General features: G+C 42.5%; 1 protein-coding gene across 1 annotated transcript in view; it reads right to left on the bottom strand.

Annotated features, from left to right (window-relative positions):
* The window catches only part of Prss12 (serine protease 12), a 60,576-nt gene extending 45,966 nt beyond the window's left edge, over positions 1-14,610 (bottom strand). Inside the window, exon 1 of the mRNA XM_006991882.3 lies at positions 13,969-14,610. Coding sequence (XP_006991944.1) covers positions 13,969-14,446 — 478 coding nt within the window. The 5' untranslated portion in view covers positions 14,447-14,610. The remainder of the gene's footprint in view (positions 1-13,968) is intronic.
* Between the last annotated feature and the right edge of the window lie 4,362 nt (positions 14,611-18,972).

Genomic DNA, 18,972 nt, shown 5'->3' with positions numbered 1-18,972 from the left:
CAAACTCCATCAACAGGGCATCATTCTAGAGTTTGACTGCATTGAGCCTAGGGTCAGTGGTTAGATGCACCTCGGAGCCAGCTGTCTGCTGTGAGGGTCACTGCCACAAAGTCTAAAGACTTCAGACCAGCCCCAACCTACTACTTAACATCTACAAATGTATCTTTCCAACACAACAATTAATCCTTTGGAGGTTTTGAACATGCAAAGCCAGGTCTTCCTGTAGATACCTAAATTATGAGAGCATGGACAAGGTCTAGGTGAACAGAGAAGAGCTAAGTAAAATGTGCATGAAAATATCACAAGGAAATCTATTTCTTTGTATATTTAGCAAAAAATTAATAAGTAATAAAATGACAAAAATTGACTGGGGCAAACAGTGGAATTTATAGGAACAAAAAAATAAAAGAGATAAAACATAGACAACATCAAGATGTAATGGGCATCAGACTCAGAAAAAGGATCACAGACATTAGACCATGCCTACACCATGCCGGCTCTTCATCACAATTCATAGCAATCACTCTAAATTGGCCCTTAGGGTGTCTTGTAAAGGGAGCTTCTTTATTTTTTAAATTACCGTCTCCATTTTTCCCAGGACCTATACTCAAACACTTCTATGAACTGGCAGTCAGCATTTCATTTCAGATCCTAGAATATATGCTCACGGTGTTATCACCAAAGAAAATGTAAAAAGAAATACGCTGTGTATTCAGATTGTGGTTCCATATTAAAACATACTACAATCTCTCCCCAAGCTCATACACTGTCTTACGTGTTCTTTTCCTTCTTATGTTCATATTCACAGATGTACACTTGCATACTTGAAACATACTGTCAATCAGCATATACTTAGTACATAAGTAGGAAGGAGACTTTACTCAAGCCAACAACCAGCATGAGAGAATATGCTATCTACAACCCAAAGAAAACTGCTAATATTACAACTACATCCCATTGCTATGGTCTAAATGTGAAATATTTGTCATAGGATAATGTGTTTGGAAAGTTGGTCCATTGTTAGCACTGCTGTTTGGGAAGGTTATGGAGCCTCACTGGAGGAGGTGGGTCACAGGAGGCAGAGCTTGCGGCTTTGTAGCCCCACCCTACTTCCTGTTGACAGTCCCACGCCACGTGACTAGGCAGCCTCTCGCTCATACGGTTACACCTTCCCTGTCTAGTGCCACATCTGCCCTGCCATAGTGCACCATGTCCTTCTGAGACCATAAGCCAGAATAAACCCTTTCTCCGTGAAGTTGCACTTGTCAGGGTACTTATCATAGCAGGGAGAACATAGCTAAGACGATTAGATACCGGGAAAGCATCTGCCCCAGCTGCAGCATTTCATATTTGGTATCAAGATCATCTTGAAACTTTCAGGATTTCCTGCTGTCAAAATAAGTGTTTCATGTACAACATAATATACAGTGCACAATCTTTCTGTTACTAAGATATAAAAAAGAGAAAATATGATAAAATTAGATATTATTGGAAAAGCAAACGGAATTCAGAGTTAGATGCATTTATAGTAAACAGTATTTAATTATATTGTTGAATATGATTCAGACTTATGTCTGTATTTAAATACTTAAGGAAATGATTTAACTAAGGCACATTTATCATCTAGAACCATATTTCAAGCAGCGAAACTCAAATAAGTTTTTTTGTTTTGTTTTGTTTTTATAATGGGAAAAGCTACACATGATAGCAGCTGCCACTTTTGGGGTCATGCCCCACCCACCAGATGTCTATTTCACAAAACACTATGTTTTTAAATCTCCTTGACAACAAACTTCATTCCAATAAATGGGAATATGGCCCAGTCCAGATAACGAGGTTTGTTTTGTTACTCTGTTTTCTCTGAAAATCCAATGGCAAATATTAGTTTTATCAAATGTAAGAAAGTAAATTTATCAAAGCATTTGGATTTTTATAAACGGAAGAAACTAATAAAGATGCATTTGTAAGAAAAAAGAAAAGCAGACATCACACATTTGAATACATATAGATCAAGGAAATTCAACATCAAATCAGAAACTTTTAAATTTTATTTTGTGTGTACAGTGTTCTGCCTGCATGTATTTATATGTGCCCTGTGTATGCCTGTGACCGGGGGGTCAAAAGAAGGCATCAGATCCCCTGGAATTAGAATTACAAATGGTTGTCCACTACTAACTGAGTCCTAGGGACTGAAACCGAGTCCTTTGCAATAGCAACAAATGACCTTAACATCTGAGTCATCTCCCCATCAGGCTCTACTTTCAGTCTTGAATATCTGCTTGTGTAAGCTTTTGTCTCCTAAGACATGACCAAGAAGAAAATGGACAATCTGCAGATATAAAATAGGAGTCTAGATGTTTTTGTGCAAGAAGTCTGTCACCTGGCCAAGTGAGACTTCAGTTGGGGTGTGGCCTTAGCTAATTGTCACTCTTTGCTACAAGTGTCTCCAAGCTCTGACAACCAGTGTGAAAAAGGAGAAGCTTAGATATCTGAAGATTTCTTCCGACTCCAGTACCCTATGTTAGACATTTAAAATATGTGCCAGCAAGACCTTGAAGCTCATTCAAAAAATAGGAGCATGCAGATGGGATCTACTTTTAGCTCATTAATATATACATTAAAATGTGCAGATGGATTATAATTTGAAAATATCCAACACTTAGCTGGTTAACATTTGTAATGTCTATATTTGCTTTCATGCTACAGTATCCATCAATCAAACAATAAACATTTGGGAAATGCTTAAAACATGAATGTGTCTTCCCAGGCAGGAAGCTAGGTTTGCTATGCTTTTAGTAAGAAGATCTTGTGCCTTTAAAAGGGGGAGTGGGGTACTAAAGGATGATGTGGACAATCATATTGGCTTCTCTGGTTTGTATTTTCTGGGTGATGATTTATATTGTTTCTTTGATCAAAACAGGGTGTGGCCTTTGTAGATTGTCCATGCTTCATATCTATGTGCATTTGGGCAGTACTAATGGATTCAGTGTGGTGCGTGCACACACACACACACACACACACACACACACACACACACACACACACGGGAGAGAGTCCAAGAGGAGTTGAATGGAGAGAGTGAGGGGGTGGATATGATCAAAGTACAATGTATATATGTGTGAAATTCTCAAAGAATAACACACACACACACACACACACACACACACACACACACACACACACACACAAAGACTCGGGGCTGGGGAGATGGCTTATTGGTTAAGAGTGCCCGTTACTCTTGCAGAAGACCTGAGTTCAGTTCTCAGCACTCATAGAGGCTGACAAACATCCTTAACTCCAGTTCCAGATCCAACACCCCCTTCTGGCCTCCACATACACCAGACACCCTATGTGGTGCACACATATACATACATGCAGGCAAAACTCTCATACATACAAAAGAAAAATAAATAAATCTTGAAAGAACAAAGTAGAGAGTAATAAAGATACCCAAAGTTGACCTCTGGCTTCCAGATGTGCAGACACAGGCAAACTACATACACACATATACATCACAGAGAGCAAGAGAGAAGGGGAGAGAGAGAGAGATAAGAGGAAGAGAAAGACAGAGGTTAAATATATAGGATGACCTTTAGTTTGTAAGTTAGGAAATTAAGAAGAAAAAAACAAGCCCTATTTAAAAATTCTGAGATAATTTGCATATTGAAGTGTTAGCATGTATGGTTTTATGATAATTTTCAAAAATAGTATGCTTACATTATCTATTAACTTCATTTGTACTCACTTAATCACACACCACTACGATTTTCAAAATAGTCATTCTCAAAGAATGTAAGCATTTAAGAAAAATATATCGTATTTCACAACGAAATCACAAGAAACAAAAGGCAGCAATAATGGAATCAAAGCCTATACTGTCAAATCGAGATCGTTCAGGAGACCACATGGGTGTGGCCTCACAGCTGACAGGCCATGTGACATTCATCATACAGTCTCAACTTTTAAACTTAGACTAAGCAAGAGGAGCCCCTATCTAAGTTACTGAAACATTTGACGCACAGTACGTTTTAAAAGAAACATGCCTGGGTCAGTGGATGGCTCGGCAGGTCATGTGCCAGCTGCTAAGCTGTTGAGGTAATGCAAATTGTCCTCTGAGCTCCATTCACATCTGAGGTATGGGCATACCCACCAGACACACACTCTAAATAAAGAAGTAAGTAAGTAAAAAAAAAGAAAGAAAGAAATATGTCTGAGGGGTTTGAATTGTTTGAGATTATTTGAAATCATAAATCTTCTACAGGTAGATATAATATCATGCATACCACAAACACCAGCAGTTTATTTCTTTTATTTATAGTTTCCAACAGTTTGTTTCAATCAAATAATCCATTTACTCATCTCAAATATTATTTTAAATTGATACATCATCTGCATTAATTCCCACTACCACCAAATTACTCATGTCTTACAGAGCTAAAATGTTCTAGTAACAAACACAAACTATAGCTATACTTAAACTGGAAGTAAATAATGGTGAGACTTTATGCCTATCTGGAGAAATAGTCTTCCCCAGGGAAAAGCACACCAATTGCTTATCCAATACCAAGTGATCAGCACTGAAAATATACATGCAAGGAGCATACATACTGAGCAGGTGGTATTTATTTATTTAGAAATACGTATGTATATACATATATGTATGTAACAACAATCAATGAAGGAAGAGGCCACTTATTTGAAAGAGCAAGGAAGGGTACATGAGAGGGCTTGGGGGAGGAAAGGGAAAGGAGAAATGATCTAATTATATTATAATCTGAAAAAAATAAAAGAAAAATTTTAAAAAATAGTGCCTAACAATGTTGTCAACAAGAAATGATGCAATCACATCACCTAAATAACAGAGGCATTTAGAGATGGAAAGAAGAAAACCAAGGACCATTCAAAAACAGTGGGAACGGTTTCCAAGGCAACATTCTTCCACACCATAATTTCTCAGGCTTGTAAACACATGGTGAGAGGTCACTTAGCTCCATCTGTGGAGTGACAAGAGATGAGGAGTGCTCATCCAGTTTTCTTTTAACAAATTCACACACACTCCCAAATCTGAGAAGTTCAATTTGCATGTCAACCCACAAATGAGCTTTCTGTCAGACTTGTTCCTCCTGTGTTTATTATCCTAGGATGCTGGAAATGGTGGCAATCTTAAAAACTATAACTAATTTCCTTAATTTGTGGATGACAGAAAGCTGTATCCCACACCACTGAGAAGCTGGTGTGTTGTTATCAATTATCCCCTGGAGTACTGCCTGGCACTGTCCCCTTGCCTCAAACCTAAGCAAGACCCTATAAGAATTCCTTTTTACAATGTTGGGTATCCCTACATGCATCATAGCTTGTTAGTGATCATCATTCTACTAGAAACATCACAATGAATGTACCAAATGTTACAAGAGAGTAAACTAATCAATCAGGCAGATGTATAGACAGCCTCAGACTGTCTGTCCACACAGAAAGGTGAACAGTGGCTTTGTCAGGATCCTAAACAAGAGACAGATGCTCCGGCAGGGGTGGCTTTGTCCTAATGTCCATACAGATTTGCAGTAGGGCTAGGGATACAACATGTCTTATGTGTAGACACACATTCGTGGTGGTTTGAAAGAAAATAGCCCCAAAGGGGGTGGAACTATTAGGTGTGGCCTTGTTGAAGGAATTGTGTCACTGTGGGGACGGGCTTTGAGGTCTCTTTTCTCAAGCTTCACTCAGTGTGACAGTCAGTCGACCTCCTGTTGCCTGAAAGATGTAGGACTCTCAGCTCCAGCACCACGTCTGCCTGCATGCTGCCAGGCTCTCCATCATGATGATAATGAAATGAACCTCTGAAACTGTAAGCGAGCCACCCCAATTAAATGTTTTCTTTATAAGAGTTGCCGTGGTCATGGTATCTCTTCACAGCACTAAAATGCACACTAAGACACATTTATACAGATGTATAGGTACACAATTATACATGGGAAAGGGAAACAACCTTAGCTCAATAAAAGAAAGGATAAAAAGCAGACCAATCATAAGGTTCAAAGCCAGGTAGACTAAATGCTCTTGCTATACATATCAACAGTATCATTTCTCACATAAACCGTAAACTAAATTCTTTGCTTGGCAAATACTTTCCAATTGCCACAATCCTGTGTTATCAATAATGATCTACCCCCTTCCCTCACACATAAATACCCTTCATAGCAGCAACTAACTTCTCTTGATCATATTCTAGTAGATCTAAGCCTACACTGCCTTCAAATCTCACAAGGGCAAATTTGCAGGAATTATTATCTTCTAAATCCTTCCATTTTGAGATTTCACTGTATATCGCTTGAAATTTTCTATTCCAAGCAGAGGTCTGAGGGAAACTATGTCAATCATTATAAATGTATACACCAAAGCAGTCGTGGATGTGTAAAACCGTGAAGGCTGTCCATGGCAGCTTGTCAGGAAGAATACCAAAAACCATCGGATGGTTGCTTTTAAAAAATTCCAATGCCAATACACAATAATGCTTAGCATTCTACTTTCTTAATTTTTTGGCAAAAATATTTAACTTACTGTCATTTTAGATTATAGTTTTTCTTTTCATGTAGAAAGAAAAGAAAACACATAAGATTCCTGAGTTCATGTTACAGAAATTGGCCTTATGGCTAGCTTTGTTAAAAGTAGAGTTCCACATGTTCTTCCTCATATGCAGAATCTAGGCAACAACATATGTATATATGTAAACAAAAGCACTTGCGGACATAGCATAATGTGTAGAAAAAAGACAGGAAAGTCTGAATGTAGGGGGATGAGCAAGGTCTGAGTGCAGGTAATGAGCATGAGCCATGCAATAAAATAGACAGCTAATTGTTTCTCTAGTTCTTACTCTGTTGTGGATTTCTTGGTGGTGGAAAAGTGCATAAAAGCATAGTCCATAGTGGAAGTGTAAAATTCAGTGTGATTGCCACTGCTTCAGATTGCCTGTTTTAGCTGTATAGAAGTTTACTAAGGTGTATAGGCATTTTATTTGCATGTTTTTAAATAATAAAGTTTATAAAATTAAAATAAAAATATTAAAACTAAAAAAAAAATCTCCCAACATATGGCATGGAAAAAGATGTGTCTTTAACCATTTTATCACTCTCAATCAATTCAACGTAGAGAACAGCTGATATTATTAAAATTCCCCTCACGAGTTTCAGTTTTTCATGCTTTAGGCTGTTTTTGAACTGTGCTTCCCAAAAGATGTTGAAGTGCTAATTCATTCCCCGTACCTGTGAACGTGGTCTTACGTGTAAACAGGTTAAGATGAGGTCATTAGAATGGGCCCCGGAGGGACTGTGCTGTTGCTTGTTGGGGAAATTCACACAGAAAGGCACACACAGGGCCTCTGCACCTGAATCCTGGGGTGTTTCTCTCATGAGGGAGGAGGCTGGAGACGCTCACAAACAACCTGCAAGAAACCCTTCCCTTGTTGCCATTAAAGGCCACTTGACCTAGCCAAACACCTTGATCCTAGCCATTCTGTTTCAAGCCATTGGGGTTTGCTAGCAAAGTATGGCAGCTCCGGGCAGCATTAACCCTTCTTTGGATGGCTAGACTCTCTTCCAGGGAGACTGGTTGCGACCATTTGCTTGTGGGTAAACTGTTTAATGACATAAAGTTTGTGAAATGTTATGGTAGGGTTATATTAATCATGGCTTGGCCAGGGTTAAATTGCCATCTTTCATAAGATGTCACAGGACATGTCTTAAACTAACTAAGGAATAGTTTATAGGATTTATAAATTTCCAGTAAGCATAACATCAATGAGTAGGATTGGGTTTTCAGAGGTTTTCTCACTTTGAACTAGACCAACTCATATTTTTACCAGTACTAAAGGTAGCTACATGAATAATAAATGAACAGTTTCTATGAATTATAGATGAGAACTAATGGAGGCAGATAGAATTCAGTTGGATGTAAGTTCAGAGAAATGCTCTGACATTAAACAATGATTTGATTTCATTTTTACCTGGGATGTTATGATTCAAATCTACTGTTCCACAATGTTAAAACAGACTCAAGTTACAGGTGAGAATGATAATAGTGAAGACCAGCACACTGCAGTTTCTTTCAGATAGGTTGAAAAGAAATTATCAAAGTTAAATTAACATCCTCCACTGCACTTGAAAAGTCAACAAACGTTCTCCCAATTCAACTGTCTTCGGATAATGCTATTTTTCATGATTTGTATATATCCATGCAGTATACTTAATGCAATGTAGTACATATATTAACATCTGCAAAATGTAATGGAGGTTTTTTTCTTAATTCTTTTGAGTAGTTTATATGCTGACATTTCTATGTTTTAAGGATAGTTTGGTCAAGGATGAGGATAGTAGTTTGTTATTGTCAGCAGGCATTCATCTAATTCCACTAGAACAACAGAAGGACTAAAATTAATTGCCTAATGTGCCTGTGAAGTTCAATAATAGTTGAAAAAAATTGGCATGGTGACGTGACATTTTTTGTTCTTCACCAAACTCTGCTTCAAAATTTTATTATGATTCCTGCGTATTATAAACTAATTCCTAGTGGCTCTGAAAGCTCTAGGGTAGAACTTATTTTTTGCTGATTCTTCTTTCTCTTAAAACAAATGTACATTGTGGTAACTAATTAGCCCAATTGGCTTAGCTTTCCATTTGTTTTATTTGGGAAAGAGTGGGATTTACCAAACAAAGCTGACCGATATATTTGGTTCCCATCCTTTATTTCTTCCTTGACTAATAGAAATGAATAATATTTACACTTTGGTTTGAGGTTTCTTTTTTGAAGATAGAGGATTAAAAGGCATATAGGAGGAGGGGGAATTCTATCACATTTTTTTAGATAGCATTTCATTCTTTAGCCCTAGCTACCCTTGGAACTCATTATGCAGCCTGTGATAGCCTTGAACTCAAAGGTCATGCTCCTGCTTCAGACTCCTGAGTACTGAGATTGTAGGCATGAGCCATTATGTCTGCTAGGCTAACTTTTTAATTGATATTCACTTCAAACAGCATATGGCCTTCCAAGAGGAATGTCTATAAACAGCAATATTTAGCCTGTGTGTCCAGCATGTCTATTTGAACTAAGAGATTTTGGGTGGCTAAGTACTTAGGACCAGACTAGCATGAGATGATAAGAGGTTAGATCTGGAGATCATTCTGTTATGACTTGGGATTTTTAAATGTTCCCCAAAAAGCCAAGTGCCACGGTTTGGCCACTAGCCTGTGAGTATGTTGAGAGATGGGTGATGTGTGGTCAGAGGAAGATAGGTAATTGTGGGGTAAGCACATGAAAAGGAATTGGGACCACAGGCCCTAATCTTCCTCTCTGTTTCCTGGCTGGCAGGCCATGAGCAGCTGCACTCCGTCAGCACCCCACCCTGACGCTCTGCCTCAGGAGAGCCCTCAGAACAATGGAGCCAAATGGACCATGGGCTGAAAGTTCCGAAAACAGAAGCCTAGGAAAACCTTCCCCCCTTTCACATTATCAACTCGGATGCTTTGTCACAGTGATGAGAAGCTGACATAGTCCTCTGAACCTTCATCACGTAGTCTACCTGTGTTACTACTCATCTGCCATCTTCCGCCTGAGACTAATTCACTGCTGGTTAAAAAGGAGAATTCCCAGAACAGAGTCCAGTAAGTTGCCCCTTCTGCGGTGACAACTTGAGACTGTGAAAATGATTGCCACTCTGAGTCAGGAAGCACTCACTGTCTCCTTGCAAAGGATCGTCGGAGGGAAGCGGTCAGCTGCCTGTGGAAATATGAGAGTGGCCTCTTGCTCCCACTCAGTGAAGATGGATGTTCCGGTAAACTATGCTGTTATCACCACACACAGGCAAAGCAAATACCAAGGATGTTGTACTATAAGACCACACAGGAAACCAATGTTGGCATGTCTTATGCCTTCTCTGAGGCTACGATCTAGCAAGGTAAAGTCACAAGATGGCTGACATCATTGACCTTCACTACACATTCTAGCAAGGCCCTGATGCTTTCCTGTAGGTTTTCTTGGGGTTTGAAAGAGTCACCTGAACAGCACCTCATCGCTTCACCTTAGAAGGGAAGCATGCAATTCGTGATCTGGACGTGGGAATTAGGACGCTGAGGCTAGAGCCCAAGAATTTTAACAAGTGGCTAGGTGAATTTTTAGATGTTTTTCACATTTATTTTTGGGGGGAGGTGGAATGATTTGAATAATAATGTCCCCCATAGGCTCATATATTTGAATGCTCAGTCACCAAGGAATGTCACTATATGAAAGAATCAGAAAGAATAAGAAGTGTGACATTGTTGTGTCCCACTGAAGTGCCATTGAAGTGTGCCACTGGCTTTGAGGTTTCGAAAGCTCATGCCAAACCCAGACTCACTCTCTCTCTCTCTCTCTCTCTCTCTCTCTCTCTCTCTCTCTCCCTCCCTCCTTTCCTCCCTCCCTCTCTCATTTGCTTACAGATTGGGATGTAGAACTCTCAGCTACTTCTCCAGCAGCGTGTCTGCCTCCATTCTCCCCACCAGGATGATAATAGGCTAACCTCTGAAATTGTAAGCAAGCCCACAATTAAATGCTCTCATTTATAAGAATTGCTTAGGGCATGGTGTTCCTTCACAGCAGTAGAACGGTGACCAAGAGAGAAACATATGCCATGTTACACATGGGGAAGCTGAAAGACAGCTCGAAGGAGTCAGTTTTCTCCTTACATCATGTGAGTCCCAGGATCAAACTCGGGTCATCAGACTCAAAGGCAAATAGCTTTACCTGCTGAATCATTGCACCAGTCTCTCGAGGTACAGTTTAATGTTCCCTGTGAGAACTAACTCCTGGATTGATTTGGGTATCCCAATCCCCAGAAAGATATTTTATTACTAATAGGTAAGTTTCTTGGAGCCAGGGCCAAAGCATTACACTTCCTGCTCTGATACGTGAGCTAATGGATTGTTCACATTCCGCTCACCTGAAATGTCCACCCTGTTCCTTCTGCAACATGCAGGAGGGCCCTACTTCCTCACTTCTCTGTATGGGACTTGAAACTCTACTCTGACCCCAGTTTAAGATTTAAAGGAGGGATCACATTTCTATATTTTAGTCTTTTCTTTTGCTCCAGTTTTCTGTAAAGGAAAAAAATACCTTTAAAATAATGTGCATTGTACTTACACTAAACATAATTACTCTTCTTTCTTTCTGCCCTTAGACTAGCCTATGAGCTAACAAGTGAGTGTTGCAACACAGCACAGAGATTTCTACATTGCATACCGATAAAGAAATGGAGCAAAATGGGCTGTGAAATGAAAACGCACACATCTATGTGCACATCCTATCATATTTTTTTTCTGCTTTCCTGGCAATCTTCCTTTAGGATTTTCCAACAGGAAAATGTAGGGGCTCCTTTATAAAGATGACTATGAAAAATAAATAAAACAAACATCAAATTCTTAGTCCAGCACCCAGCACAGAATGGGTGTTCCATAAGTCCTAACTGTAATAAATAGACAAGGTCATTCTGAGTACATGCCCAGAGCTTGAAAAATTCTTTTAATTAATTTGCTTAAAAACTGATTTTCTGGGGCTGGAGAGATGCCTCAGCAGCAAAGAGTGCTGACTGTGTAATCGTGGTGGCTGCAGTTTGGATCCCAGCTCCCACATAACAAACAAGTGCGACATCTTGCCCTGTCTTGAACAGCAGCTCTGAGGAGGGCAGAGACAAGAGATCTCAGGGAGAGACCTCATGTCAAAAGAAGAGGTAGAGAGTGGTAGAAGAGGCCATCCAGTTCCCTTCTTCTGGGCTTTAAATGAAGGGCACATAAGGTATGGAGAACACACGAGTGTATGAACACACACACACACACACACACACACACACACCACACACACATGTGCATACTTAGAGACAAGGCATACATACATACAAATAAACAAAGAAATCTTTTTAAACACCCTGTTTTTCTTTTTCATAGAGAAACCCAAAGCTCTAATGTTAGGAGTCTTACCCAACATTGCTGTGTCAAAACAACATCAATGTTTTCTAAAGAACAATTCAACATTCTTTCATTACTATATAGTATTCTTGTCCAAACCCCCAACTGAAATGTGTGGGAATAAGAACACTATACGATTCAGAGTATGCCAGAGGTCTCAGAAGCATGGAGTATAGCTATCCAGACTTGCAGGAGTGAGTGACAGAGCCCAAGGCTTTGGTTATCAGGGTTGGGTCCTGTAAGAGTAATTTTGGTATTACATAGGCAATCTCTTCCTTGTGTCTGTTGCTCATCATGGGTAGCTTCTTCTGTTTCCCTTATATTTTGTTACCTAAACGCGACCACATTTGAGATTTTTGGCTGCTAAACACTAACTCTGAACCTAAAGGTATTGAAAAAAATTTTAATTTCTCTCCAAAGAGAGGGTAGTAGGGAATTCAAAGATAAACTATTCTCTTCACTAAGACTATAAAACTGAAAGTTACTTGTGCATTTGAAAGGAGAAATAGATGACCACAATATTTTAACTTTGAATTCCTTTTTACTGTGTTTTGAAGGGAAAACAGTCTATAGTTTCTTACCTATTAATTTCCTAATAATTCTCTATCATGTCTAGTTACAAAACTAAGCATAATAATAAAAAGCTGCCAATGCTGTTGCTAGACACAAGACTTTATTAAAATGATCTTAGAGTAAATGAGGTAACAGCAGAGCTCTTTGCTTGACATCATCTTGATTTTTTTTTTACAGCCACATTGGCATTCTGTCCATGAATCATGAGTACAGCGATGACTTCATTCTCCAGGATGAAGAATAATTGATCTTAACCTTCGTATCACTTTCCTTTAACTTGAAGCACTAACTCAATTGAAGGCAAAGATAAATAAACTGTCTGTGAAAAAGGGGTGACATTGGGGAAGGTTACCTCCAAAGGCTGGAAGCACACACTTCAGGAAATCTATGAAACTATCACAGAGTGCCATTGAAAACAGCCAAAGTTTTGCTCTACTAGGAGAGAGTCAATTTTAAAACCTCAATATCAATTACGAGGAAATTAATTTCAGAGTAAAGTACTGTGTGAAGGTAGATGATTATTTGCATTCAAATAATGAATGTGAAACTTTGGCTTACCACAAACCTAAGATACGCTAGGAACCTTCTTTGCCGAGGTTGAAAGTGGACTCTTAATTCCGATTTTTCCATAAGTGAGACCCACAGCTGAGGGAATGGTTCTGCCGAAGATTCCGTTTGACTCTAGCTGCCTCCTTGGCTACTGAGGCAGTTCCTGTCCTGCCCCTCTCTTTCCTTTGTTCTTCATCCCCTGGTGCTATTTACCATACGGAGTCCCAGAACATAACTGTCTTTGTATTTGGGCCTGAGAATTTTGTCATGCTTTAAAGTCAACAATGGCAGCGAGGCAAACATTTCACCACGGCTTTCCAAAGCCGGGTCTATAGAGGTAAGAAAGTTTGCCGGGACACATCTTACATTTAATTCTTCCCTTTCGCAAACTAGTGGTTAGCAAATGTATGTATTTCTTTACTTTTTTTTTTTTTTTTGTATGCAGAGCGCCTTATCAAGACCAGCTGATACAAGACAACAGACACCCACTACCATGCATAATTCTGGCAATGTGTGTGTATTGTGGGTAGACACACACACACACACACACACACACACACACACACACACACACACACACACACGGTGGCCGCACAGACCTTCTCTAGGGGTTACAGCTGAGCAACCTTCACAGATACCGTCCCCATGACAGTCGTCACACGATGCACGCTTTGCTGACTGGCACACTGTACAAATGAATGCACTGTACTAGTTACGTGGCTACCCAGCCCACCACCACACCACAGTGCAAACCGGCAACCCCTTCCCCCTGTCTCCGGGTACACAGATACTGTCCCCGGAGCCAGGCTGCCTCCGTGCCCAGTCCCCAGCTGCCACCTCCGCGGGGGACACCACTCACCTTGACTACAATCGCAGTAGCCCCAGTCCACTTTGCCTTGGGCATTCCGGTAGAAGCACCAAGGTCTGCCCGCGCCGTCAGGGCTCCGGCAGAAGTTGTGCGGCTGCCCTCGCAGCTCAGCCCAGCTAGCCGGGGGCGACCGCTCCAAGAAGGGCGGCACCTTCGCCCAGTGCAGACACGGGACGCCGAGGTCGGTGGTGTTGCCCCACAGCTCTCCTGCCCCGCAGCCGCGTGGGAGCCCTGGGGGCGTGTGCCGGGCGGTGAGGACCTGCGAGCGCTGGGCAGCCGGTACCCCTGGCGGGAGCGGGAAGCGCGGGATCCTCGGTGGCCGCCGCGGGCTGGGAAGGTAGCGCGCGTGTGGGGGACGCGGCGGGGACGTTTGCGGGCGGTGCAGGGGCGAGGGCGAGGCGGGATCAGCGCCGGCCACCGCGGGCAGTGCCCCTAAAATCACAGCCAGCACGCAGCGGGCGAGCGCCATGGCTGCGGCGCCGAGTGTGGTCCATGCTAGGCTCCGGGTCCCCGAGGAGGGGGCGGGGCGGGGCCGGCAGAGTCCTGGAGCCCCCTCCCACGCTCGCGCCGCCGCCCTGCTGTCCCGGCCCCGGGGGCGGCTGGAGGATCGCACGGGACCCGAAGGGTCGGCCTCCGTCGCTGGCTAAGAGCGCTAGGAGCACTGTTGCCCGGAGCCCGACCTCCACCCCTCCCTGGGCTGTCGGTCCCGAGGCTCAGAGCGGGGCACGGAACTCGGCGGGCTCTTGGTGCCAACGTGGGGGACGGTCTAGGCTGCCTGTGCCAGCAGGCATGCACCACAGCCCTGTCTGGCGGCTCCCGCCTGGCACCCGTCCCTCCCACTCTTGGTTGTCTTGTCTGTGTTTTTGCAATCTCTGGAGAAATGTGGATGGAATTAGATGCACCTCTCTGCCTTGGCAACTCTCAGGATAGAAGTTATCAAAACCCACAAGGAGTGTTAAAACCACTTTGCCGAGCCTAGTTCTTCAAGGATGAAGGCAGGACTCACTAGGCTTGAGATTCCAAGCTTAACGCTGTGTCCCAATGGACATTAGCAGAAATTAAATGCCCGGGCAGATCCAGCAAAGGGAGCTTGAGCCTTTCTGCTTCCTGCCTCCCACTTTCCACCAGATGCCCTGGACACCAGTTGTTCGGTTTTTATAGGGATACATCCTGATCTCCATCCTCCACAGAAGCTTTGTCTCTGTGGCACCTGCCTCCTGCCCCGCAGGGCTTGAATTAAGCCTCTTGCTTTGCTGCTCCAGGCAAGAGCTGAATTTCTTCAACCTAGCTTAAATCAAAGTAGACTCTGCCTGTGGGAGATTTTATAGTTTTTCGTGTGGCTCAGTACACCCCTTCCAACATCCCCCTTGCCGCTCCCAAGCCTGTTGATTTAGGACTTCAAGAATTAGCTGCCTCTTGACTATGCCACTAAGTTAAATAAGAAACAGGAAGCAGGGGATGAAGACGACAAGCTTGCTTTTTGGACCGATCATGTTTCTACCACAAAGGAACTCTGTTCCTCAATGCAATGCAATCACAAGAAAACTTAAATTTAAATGCCTATTGTTAAAACCTAGGTTTTGGATTTAAGGAATCCAGTTTCATTTACTATTTCGTGAGTCATCTTATTGTGTAAAATAAATTGTAAGAACCCAAGAAAGAGTACATTTGTCAAATCTTCATTCAATGATTTTTAAGTCAAGATGGTTCAATTAATTGTTTTGATTTTTTTCCACTAGTGTTTTTTCTGGCTCCAAAGGCATAGTTTTTTGTACTTGTTTTTTGTTTGTTTGTTTGTTTGTTGTTGCTTTAGTTTCTCGAGACAGGGTTTCTCTGTGTAATGGCCCTGGCTGGCCTGGAACTCGCAGAGATCCGTCTGCCTCTGCCTGGGATTAAAGGCCTGAGCCATCATCACCACCCCACCGGGTAAGACTGTACTTGTGAAAGAGAGTAAATAATACGTACCTGGGGTTGGTCACTTTGGTTACTGTAGTAGGAGCTGACAGAGCCAGTCAGTCACAGATTTTTGACGATCGTAGAACACAGTTCTAATCCAGGTCAGTCTTCTTCCTTTCCATTGTCTCTTCCAGTTTGGGCAGTGTGTGATGGCCGGGGAGAAGCTGTCATGGCCTCCAGACTGGCTTCTTGGACCCCAATCTCCTCTTCTCCCTGCATGACTTCTACAACCATGGATGCCACACTTCCTAAAAACCCGTAAATCAACCACCACACATCTCTCACGCGCCTTGCAGCCAGGGAAACCATGGGGAAGAAGTAAAGGAGCCAGTGAGCAGGTGACTCATGAATAGAGGGCTTGCATGGCTCCCGCAACCCTGAGGGGGTGAGTGTGGGTCCCCACATGACATGAGACAGGGTAGTGCCCATCTGAAATCCAGAGGCCATTGGGGGTGGAGACAGGAAAATCCCTGCAAGTTCCTGAGCCAGCTCGCTTAGGGGAAGACGGAGAGGGAGGACAGGAGAGCATGTCTCAAAGTGGAAGGAAGATCTGAGGTTGTCTGCTGACCTCCACACACAGGCTATGGCACACGCGCACACACACACACACACACACACACACACACACACACACACACACACACCATGAGTGTAGAGATAACGAGTTAAAATTGTTGGAAGGTGGCTCCAGAGCACAAAGCCTTGGGCAGTCAGGCCTGTCTTCCAGCTTCCTGTCCCAAAGAGGAACTAATGCTTTTCTTACATTTAACTTGTTAAAACCAAAACACACAGAGCAGAGTTACCCATAGGAAAAACCGCATCTGGATTTCATAGCTTCGGTTTTAAAACCCACCTTTCTTAGAAAATCAAATGGCATTTGTGTAACTGGAGCATGGGCGGAGGGCCTCGATTTGGGTTTTGCCTTCTGTTTTACAGGCCAACTACAATTTAACAGTCTGTTCTCTGTGTATTATGCTATCCCCTGCTAGGGTTTTCTCTCCTGTTTGTCATCCATCCTCGTTACCACAGACATGCAAGTAACTGGGATTTCCGAGTCCCAAACTCATTCCTGAAATGCATCCCAACCCTTCATCCCTAGGAGGCCAGACCCGAACTGCACCTTCCACAGATTGCTGTCACCCTCTGCCTCAGATATTAAAGCCAGATAGGAGAGAGGGCAGCAACTCTGTTGTCTTCATAGTCATTCTTTCTCTGTCTTCCGTTCCTCTCAGCAGCCAAGGAAATGAAGCACATACGGCCTCTCTCAGGTACTCTCTACCACAACCCTTGAAAGCCCACAGCAGGCCCCCAGAATCTTCCTTTGTCACTTCCAATCCCATCAAGTAAGCACATTGATTTGTGGCCCAAGAACTCAATGGCTTAATTTCAAAGGTTACTGTGACTGAGAACCAGAATCGTAATGAGAGCCCTAGGGAACTGAAAAAAGGAATCTGTCCTCTAGACCAGAGGGTGGGCGGTGTGGAGGGCCAGGGAGTGCACCTACATCCACATCTCTTTGGGTTCCCTGGCAACTTTCCTGTAAACATTTGCCTTCGTGGGGATCTATGGGAACATTTTACGTCATGTTCTCCTAAACAGGTTTGTATCATTTGGTTTGGAGCATAACCTATAAGTATATTATTTTTACAGTTATAAATGTGAATGTATAAAGTAACTTCTGCGTAAGGGCCATTTACAATTTAAATAGTGCCTGTATTTTAAAAAGCTAACAGCTTTCAAACAGATGGTGTAAAAGCACTGTTTACTTTTACAATCCCATGTGCGAAGAGCGCATTAGAAAAACAGTGGGTATTACTCACCCATATTAAAAAAAAATCAATATCAGGGCCTGCCTTGGGGCTCCGGGCGATTTGAAACCAAAAGGCATTGTCAGGCCTGCAAGGGAGTGAAAATACAGTTACATGAAACCATAACGTTTAATTAAGCACTAAAACAATAATAATAAAGATATGATCCAGAATGTAAGTGATGAATGACCGAATGACTGACAGTATGGTTGGAGCAGAGGCCTGTTGTCAGGAAGTGTCTAGGAATGGAGGTCTGCGCCTCTCCTTACATCGATGGCTGTCTTCCTTGCTTGCCCTATCCATGATGACATGGAAGGTCACAGACTGCAATACAGCTGGACTGCTGCTGGCTCCACACAGAAGGTGCAAGAGGAATAGGAGGGCTCAGCCTGCGTCATTGGGTTCACCATGCACATCAGGTATTTGAGCCTCACTTTCTTGTTCAGGTTGAATTTTTATAGCATAGAACAAAACAGTTTTTTAGATTGAGTTTACAATTAAAATTTATTGGAATTTCGCCGGGCGGTGGTGGCACACGCCTTTAATCCCAGCACTCGGGAGGCAGAGCCAGGCGGATCTCTGTGAGTTCGAGGCCAGCCTGGGCTACCAAGTGAGTTCCAGGAAAGGCGCAAAGCTACACAGAGAAACCCTGTCTCGAAAAAACCAAAAAAAAAAAAAAAATTATTGGAATTTCATATTATTCATATACAGATGTTGATTCTACACACTTGCGCTTAGAGCTACCCAAATTACATGTACATATAGGTGAAGAATACAGTTTCTTTCGCCATGAACTTAAACCTGTGCTCAATCTGGATGAAGTCATTAATATCGGAACACTGGACACCTCACCTCACTTCTTTAATCCAAAAGCTCCTTGTCTGTAGAAAGGGGGTGGCAGGGGCATTTATAAGTTAACTCTGGGAAAGGTGTTTGGGGTGATTCATCTCCCTTCCTGTCAACAGTTTTGTCCATGCAGTCCAATGAAGCCCTTGGGGGTTTCATGTAAAATGTTTTACCTGAGGAGTTTGCCTAAGGACAATGAGCAGTTTCAAGTCATATTCCCACCCCCTGCCACACACGCCCATGCGCCTTCCAGTTGCAAGCAAGCTGATCACTCATGAGCAGGTAAAGAGATGGCAGGATAAGCAGCAGCCAGACCACTGGCTGGTGGTCGGGGAATTACAGGAACTCAGCATTGAAAGGGGCTAGAGTACCAACTTCCAGTCAC

This window comes from Peromyscus maniculatus, chromosome 6 (assembly GCF_049852395.1).
Source record: "Peromyscus maniculatus bairdii isolate BWxNUB_F1_BW_parent chromosome 6, HU_Pman_BW_mat_3.1, whole genome shotgun sequence".
NCBI lineage: Eukaryota > Metazoa > Chordata > Mammalia > Rodentia > Cricetidae > Peromyscus > Peromyscus maniculatus.
This window is presented reverse-complemented; position numbering and strand designations above follow the sequence as displayed.